The following is an 8770-nucleotide window of genomic DNA, read 5'->3' as shown; positions in this document are numbered from 1 at the left end:
CAAACAGCTGGTTGTATTGTCATATTAAGTTCAGTCCAGATCTATAGGTTTTGTTGGATCATGTGAGGGAGGAAATCCTTTTGTACCGCCTCAGTTTAAACCTCTATTTGCTATAGTCCTTGTCCTGACAGCCAGTAGTGGAAGTAGTAGTAAAAGTAGTATGCAGAGTGTTAAAATACCCTGACACAGTGGTCCGAGGCGTGGGTCCGAGCCCTCTTTCAGGAGGCCCCAAAAGTCACAGAGAGTCCCCAAGGCTTGTCTGCTCCGAAGTCGTCAAAATCAGATCTGCACGTTAACCAAAATCACAATTTATACAGAAGTCTGTACACAACACTGTTTAAAAAGCTACATTTTTGTCAACACTCAAATAATAGTAAATAGTAGTACGCACCTCTGTGCAGCTCTCCAGCTCGGTGATGATGACTCATTATTATTCTTTTGGTAAACATGAGTGTGTATAAGCTGCTCTGTTGGGCTGTGAAAAGAAAAAAAAAATTCAACCTAGAAAACAGGTGTTCACAAAAGATAATAGAAAGAATGGAAACAATAATTGAAAACAAAGCTAATTTGTGGGTTGGGGGGGGTCTCAGGAAAAAAAAGGTTAGGAAACACTGCTCTGACATTCCTGCATTTATGTTACTTTAAGGAACAGTTCACCTCAAAATTAAAAATCATAAATCAAACACACATTTCTTCTTGCTTTTAGTGCTACTTATCCACAGCAGGGGAGGGAAATTATTTTTCACGAGGCTGCTGTGAGCCAGGCATAAATGTGATATATGCCCTAATGACAGCCGAATCTTCATATTGGAATAGTGCTCTGTACAGGGCACACAGGGATGTGGATGTCTATGCGCTAATAGCTGGCAAAGGCAGTAATGCACTTCTACTGTTGGCCACTCTCTCTGAATGACTATGTAATGAATAGTGGATTAATAATTTCTTGGCAGGGTGTGAAACCTTTTACTCAACGCTACACATGCTGGATACAGACAGCAAGAATAGCAGCAGCAACAGCAGAAGATCAATAACCAATGAACACAGCACTGACAGCTTTTAGAATAAAGGCCTAACAACAGTTTAAAGTTGAGCAAAATGATATTGACTTCTTAAGCCATATCTGAGGCCAGGTCTGATCTAGATTATTTTGTTATGAGTTGCTGAGTTTTGGAAATATCTGTCGTACAGATGTCCCTTTTCTCTTAAGTGTAATATAACTAGATGGTAATCAGCTTGTGGCGCTCAAAGTGCCAAAATGGAAAATTTGAAAAACTCAACAGCAATGTCTCTTCCCAGAAATCATGACTCAAATAGTGATATTATATTTGAGATAAGGCAGACATCTCAACAACTGATATCTTGGAACCTCAGAAGACAAACTAGATGGATAAATGGCACTACATGCAAGATGAAAAATGTATGTTTGATTTTGGAGTGAAGCTTTCCTTTAAATAGCTATTATTTAAAGTAAATATTCTTAAAATGATTCATTATTCATTATACAGAATGATTACTTTACACTTAGATCTAGTTGCTGTACATAACTGCTTTATCTACCGTTGAGTCCTGACTGTAATGCTGAATAAAATAATAAAGTTTTGTATAAATATTCATCATCTTTAGAGTTTGATTACTAGTTCTTCTGGTGACCCCGACTGTTCTCTATCACCAACGTCGGGTCAAAACCTCCACCTGCACACAAGACACAAAACATGAAAAGAGCATATTGCATATCTGTGAAATAATCACTAGGATGGCGATTACGTAAGATTTAGATCAGAGTCCAACTTAGACATAAAAATAGTAAAACAACTTGTCAAAATAATATTACTTTGTGCAACAGGTCAGCCAACTTCAGAGGTCTCTCAGACAGGAGCTTGCTCTCATCATCACAGAGGAATTTAAAGGCTTGTTGACGACACACAACAAAAAACAAAATCATTAGACCCTGATCCAAAAAGTGAAGAAGGTTGATCATTTTTTAGTGTTTATTTTTTATCATAAAGCAATAAGGTGGCTGAGAGGGAAAAAACATTCTTGAACTCAAAAACTTGTACTAAAACTTTTATTTGTCAAAGGTCTTCATCTGTACAATGGTCAAAAAAGACAAACAAACAAGGTTAAATTATTCTTACGATTACAAACTTGAGCAGATCTTAAGATGTTTAAAAAAAAAAAAAAAAAAAAGAAAGAAAAAGCTAAATGAGAGCTGGTTCCAGTAGTCTGAGGTGGATTACGGTGGCATGGGTGCTCTCATAGGAACGCGGGGTGGGACACCAGGGGGCCGTGGAGGCATCGGAGGTCCTCTCTGGAAGCCAAAAGGAGGAGGACGAGGAGCACCGTAGCCAGGTGGAGGCATGGGAGGAGGAGGTCCTCTCATACCTGGAGGCACAGGGGGACCTGAAGGAGAGAAAAAGAAACGTAATGTAATGAAACCTTTACTTTTCATGATAAACAGTCAAGAGTAACCACAACAAACGGTGTTTCAGCATTGTGAACAAGACTAATATCCACAATCTCTTAACTATAATTATAGATGAGACTTTAAAATAAATTACTAAATAATCAGTATCTGCGCTGGTTACTCCACCACATTCAGAATTATTGCCCCTGGCATTTAACAAGCGGCTCACTTAGTGGCCATTGTAAAATTTATATTTTAGAGGCTCATTATAACAGTCTTGTATTTCTCTATAATGGAGCACAGTATGTTAACAGAGCTGACTTTTAACAGCCCTGGAACTCAGACCATTTTCTGGCGCCTCAGAGAATATTTATTTAAATAATTAAATTAATATCATATCATTAATAAAACATGCAAATAGTCTAAAAAAAAAAAAAAAGGCTTTAACTAACGACTTCTAGTCGACCAGGGAAATCTTCAGTCACGGTAGCTCAACTCTATGGCCTCATTCAGACAGAATCAGACACTGTGGTGATTAGCCACAGGGTTGTACAGCAGTGTGGGGGGTGTGCAGAGCTCTTAAGTTGTGCTTCGAACATAACTCAGGGCTCAATAATATGGGTTGCTTGCTGCAGCAAGAAATGGAACTGGGCAAATTGTAAAAATTAATGAAAAAATGATATTAAACTATTCAGATTACTTAATGGTTAAAGTAATTCTTTGTGCAAAAATAGCAGAAAATGTTGCTTTCAGACATTTAAAAATGGAGATTTCCTACTGTTCTACATTTATTAACATATTAAACTGAATATCTTTGGGTTCTGGACTGTTAGAGGACTTTTAGCCATTACAGATAGAGCCCTAGAATAAACATGACGAACCTTAACTTTAGTCTTTGTTGTTCTTTGTTAATCACAAATAAACAAAACAATTTGTTAAGGGGCAAGTAAAAGTTGACTTTGGGCAAGTACATTTCTGACCCACTTACTCAACCGGCAGGTGAAAAAAGAAAATTGCTGTGAGAACCACGTTCTGATCAGAGTGAAACTCAAGTGTGTGAGGGTGTCTGTACACTGTGCAACATGCATCTAATAAAGGCTTCGTCCCAATCTGTGTCAGACTGCATGTCATCAGTTTTGAGGAATGTGAAATGGTGCAATAAGAGATTGGGGAATCTTAAATCTACATGGCAAAAAATAAAACAAAATAAACAAAAACATATGCAACCAGAGACAACTTCAATTAAAAATGTGGCAGATGATAAACAAGCTTCACCAAAAGTGCTGGCACTTCAGTGCATTTCTGACAGTGTTTAGATGCTGTGACTGTTTTTGATCACCAAAGCTCTAAATCAGACTGGAATGGAATTTGTCTCCTCTGCGTCTCATCCGATCTAGGACACTTTTCCCAACAGAGGACCAAATATGTTGCCATGTTTCACTCTGACTGTTGGCTTCTCCTTCTTTTCAGTAATAGAGATAATCTTCAACTGTGGTGAACATTTGAAAAAAGAAAAAGAAAAAATGACTGTGCTAAAACAACCCAGCAGCAAAATTTGTTTTACCAGTAGCAGGTCAGTCCATACTGTGGCAGCTCATTTGTCAAGGTAGTCATGGCAACATGGGCACGTGTCGAAACTAAAGATCACTACATCAATTTTGCCGCATAACACTGACACGTAGAGCTGAGGTTCCCCTCAGATGACAGTATTTGTAAGATGAATGGATTTTTTTATTTGACAACAAAGAGAGAAGACGCCGCAGTGCTCACCCATGGGAGGTCCGTACGGTGCTCTGGGTGGCATGCCCATAGGTGGGGGTGGGGGCATCCCAGGAGGTGGCGGTGCCCGTGCTTGATTTGATCCCGGGGGAGCCGGAGGTGGAGGCACCATGCCAGGAGGAGCAGGAGGAGGCATGGGCATCTGAGGCATACCTGCGTGACACAAACAATTAAATCTACAGGCATGTTCCAACAAGGGACTGTCTCAACATAACATTTACACAACATAACACTTTTACTAGAAAAGCCAAAACAACCAAACAATCAGAAGACAAGTGTAATGTTCCTACACTAACATAACATAAAATACTTTGTTTCTCATGACAGAGGAAACACTCAATTTATCCTTTTAAATCTAAAACTTTAGGGTTAGAGTTGTGTCAATTTTGAACCAAATATCAATACTTTTTTGTAGTATTGTACTGAAGTTAGAAACTGCAGTATAATGACGACATGATGACTTCCAACTCGCAGCCGCTGTGAAAACATTTTTATCATTAACAAACTTACCTGGATGCATGTTGGCAGGAGGGAAGGGTGGTGGTCCAGGTGGAGGCCCAGCAGCAGCAGCCTGTGGGCCTGGTGCAGCTGCATTTGGAGGCATGGGCATTGAAGGGGGCATCGCTGGAGGCATCGATCCAGGAGGAGGAACAGGAGGGAAACCAGGAGGTGGCATGCCTACACACAAACAAGTTTTATTTACACAAATGCAGGCTGTCTGTAAAATATTCTAGTCAATGTAGCTATTGTTGCTGTAAATTTCATTCGTAAAATCATAAAGGGGGCTCATTTGTAAGCTGTCATGTTCACTTGTAGTTACAAGCATAAACTTAGATTAAATCAAATTAATCTCAGCAGTACCCTCACATTCCCCACAGGACTCTACTTCATTTCATGTCTGATAATGAAACCTGTTTAATACCCTCATGGCACTCACCACCTTCAACTTATCAATCTATAACCCTAATAAGAGGCAGCTGCTTTATATGGAACATGACAGGGTATTACAAGACACACACCAACGCCACCGACAAGAGCTATAAAAAAACAAAAACTGAAGAAAATAGATTAAAAGAAAAAAAACAGAGATTAATAACATCTAGAGTCTTTGCAACATGGCAGGATAAACTCGCTGCAGAGTTTGAATCCTTCATATAAATTAAAATTTTCACATCGGTTTGTAGCTACAATTTTTACATTTTAGAGTGAAGCGAGTGAATCAGGTGTGAATGACAGAGGGAAATTTAACCATTAAAGGCACAAAGCCAATGGAGCCAATAGTGCAGCTGTCATTTTGAGACAAATCATAGAGAACAGAACCCGCCAAATATGAGATTTTAGAGACTAACACTGATTTTTGAGGGGAAAATTCACAGATTACTGATATAATGGCTAATAATAGAAATTTCTGCAGCAGAATGAAAATACAACTTTTCTGTGTGAACTGTACACAGATTTTGCACCAGGACTATGCAAAGGTACTCTATCTTTACCTTTCAACATCTACACTACACTGTGTAACTGCCATATTTCTTTCATACCTGGCATGGGCATCGCAGTCCCTAGTGCAGTAAGGACTGGTGTGGGAGCGCTCGGTGGTGGCGGAGCATCTGCAAACAGCTGATGAGGCCGGTCTGCCTGTGAGAGAGGGTTTTGTGCAGCGAGGAGTCGCTCTGCAGCGGAGCCGTGTCGTTCTCCTTTGGAGTCCTTCTTGAAGGCGTAGGACACTGTGATGGGCCGGTTACACAGGTACTGACCGTTCATGGCCTCAATGGCGGCGTCTGATGCGTCAAAGCTGGCAAAATTGATGAAAGCGTAACCCTTGGAGTTGCCGGTGTCTGGATCTCGCATGATCTTTGGCGTCTGGAGGATCACGCCAAAGGCACTGAACGTGTCATAGAGCAGTTTCTCATCGATCTCTGGGTCCAGATTACCGATGAAGATGTTAGCACCCACATCCAGGTTTTTATTGTGCGCAGAGGCCTTATTAACTCGTATTGGTTTGCCGTAGAGCTTTATCATATTCATGATCTTAATGGCATAGTCAGCATCCTCTTCACTCAAGAACTCCACAAAGCCATAACCTGAGAGGTATTGAAAAAAGTTATATGATTGTTATTTATCTTTTTCTCTCTTGAATCACAGTTTTTAAAAGTGTTGTTAGCGAACACTCACCTTGATGTTGGCCAGTGACCCTGTCTTTGGGCATGTGTGTGTTGACCACAGGACCAGCCTGCAGGAAAAGCTCCCATAGTAACGGCTCTGACACTTTCTCATCCAAGCCGCCCACATACACAGTAGCGTCTGAAAAAATGAATAACAATTATAAAAGAACTTGATATGGAAAATATCTTAGATGTCCAGATTATACCCAATTCCATGTAAAAAGCAATGCAGACGCTTAATGTCTTGTTGCTGTTAATCTATCATGTAAAAATACCAAATACCTTCAAAGTTGATTAATTACTCTACTCTAAATCATATCAAATTGAATATTTTATATTTCTGTTAGAGCTGCACAATTAGTGGACACATTATCTTGAGGAAGCTGCATTTTTTTGATGGAGGAAATATGTGTGTCAAAACAGCATCATAATGAAGTACTGTGGTGCTGCATACCTAAAAATCTTGTTTTCCATATATAAGAAAACATGTTCGTTTGACACAGACCCCAACAAATGTCATATCACCACAAGTTAAATTTTTTCCCCAGTGAAACTTAAAATTTAGGGTTAGGTGATCACAATATCTGTCAAAATAATCACAACATGTTTTTTTAAACGATAGATTCATTCAATATCTTTTATATGTAAAGTAAATGAAGCGATAGGGGACTGTTCATGAACTGAAACTAAGATGGTAAGCTAGTTGCAGCCCTAGCACATACACAGACACTGAATAAAATATCAGTTGGCAATGCTAATTCTGTTCTGCTGTGTCCAGATAGATCTACATTCATTATTTGTATTTGACCTTATTACAAGCAGTTTAGGTGTTGTACTGCCTGAACTAATAATATTCAAGTGTTCAGTGGTTAATAAAGCCATACATAAGAAGGTCTGCAGTAGAGTATATACTACAAACTAGCTGATTATGACTGTAAAAACAATTTGTGGCAATGACATTGACATTACAGTTGGAGGATAACATACAAACTCTATACAATATAAAAACAACAATACTAAATTAGTAACCATAAAATATGCACCCAAATGATGTGGCTTTTGTAAAAGGCTGTACTAAGAACCAAACAAAAACGGTTTCAGCCTTTTTTTTTTTTTTTGCTATATAGTCCTTAGTGAAATGAACAACACTTAGCTTATGTTAGTACTCTAACCTACGTATCCATTATAACCGTAGTCATGGTGTTTTATACAGACCGCATGCCTCATTCCTAATGTATAAAATGCTATATAGAAACAAGAAAAAATATAAGTCCAATCAATGAGAAACAAGAGTGAGCATTTGTTTAGCCAAGCTCATCCACAGACTCTATGGTAGCCTGCTAGGCTAACTTTAGCTGTTAGCCAACGGGATGTATCTCTGCCTCTATGCTAACAACAGCGACCGCACTTCAAATAAATCAACATTAACCCTACACGTATGCTCTAATGTACGAAGCAAGAAAGGTAAATCGAAATCTAAACAAACTTTAATTGAATGGTTAAGTTAGTAGCAAGCCAAGCTAACGACAACTGACCACTTCCATGTGATCGACCGGTTGTTTACCTTTAACTGTTGGCTTAAGAGTCGCCCAGCGGCCCTCGTAAAAGCAAGTTGAGCAGTTTGAAGTGTAACCGACATTTAGATTCAAAAACGACTAAAACAAATGGGTGAAACAGGTATTAAAATGATGCATTTACCTTGGTTTCTTTCTGATATTGGTCCCGCTGCCATGTTGAATGAACAACGCAGCGCGAGCGTCCTGAGCGGACGCCCCGCCTCTTCCTGTCTGCGTGCCGGAGGCGGAAGTAATGAAATAATAAAGTAAATTAAAATAAAATAAAATAAAATAAAATAAAATAAAAACACTTCAAATATTTCTAGTATAGTTTTAAGAATATTTACTTTGGTATTTGTGTAAGCCATTTTTTGTTTGTTTGTTTCAACATATTTTCACATAATGCAATGTAATATAATAATTAGGCTGTGGCCTCTTTTGTTAAAGGAATAACTTCTATATTGTCATCTACATATGTGGAGATAAGTTCACAAGGTTTTATCTAAAAACTGTACTGGATTGATTAGATCAGTTACATTACTTCTACTTTTTCATTCTATGTAACAGTAATTACCTATATTGTCCCTCTTAAAAAACACAAATTAACACACAAAACACTATTAAATAACATAAAGTTGTAATACCAGCAAGTATCTCTGTACATTGCATGTATTCTTTATATTTTATACTGAGAACTTTGGAGAATATTTTACGCATTCCTGCACAAACACCAGAAAAGATCTAATTATTCATTTTTTCTAGCCTTTTCCCTTTTCTAGCAGTCTCAAGTTACCTCCATCCAAAACACAGCTCTAGTCCAAATGTAATTTGGAGTAAACATACAAAAAATTAATCTTTTTCCTAAA

At 38.4% G+C, this 8770-nt stretch overlaps 1 protein-coding gene across 1 annotated transcript; it reads right to left on the bottom strand.

Moving 5' to 3' along the window:
• Positions 1-2051: 2051 nt before the first annotated feature.
• sf3b4 (splicing factor 3b, subunit 4) lies at positions 2052-8131 on the bottom strand. Its single transcript, XM_084739920.1, has 6 exons — positions 8047-8131; positions 6359-6487; positions 5725-6267; positions 4694-4861; positions 4175-4336; positions 2052-2400 (listed from the first exon to the last, which is right to left on the bottom strand). The coding sequence occupies exons 1-6, from the start codon at positions 8078-8080 to the stop codon at positions 2234-2236; spliced, it is 1203 nt and encodes a 400-aa protein (XP_084596046.1). The 5' UTR covers positions 8081-8131; the 3' UTR covers positions 2052-2233.
• Between the last annotated feature and the right edge of the window lie 639 nt (positions 8132-8770).

This window comes from Lutjanus erythropterus, chromosome 16 (assembly GCF_056507025.1).
Source record: "Lutjanus erythropterus isolate fLutEry1 chromosome 16, fLutEry1.hap2, whole genome shotgun sequence".
NCBI classification, from domain to species: Eukaryota; Metazoa; Chordata; class Actinopteri; order Lutjaniformes; family Lutjanidae; genus Lutjanus; species Lutjanus erythropterus.
This window is presented reverse-complemented; position numbering and strand designations above follow the sequence as displayed.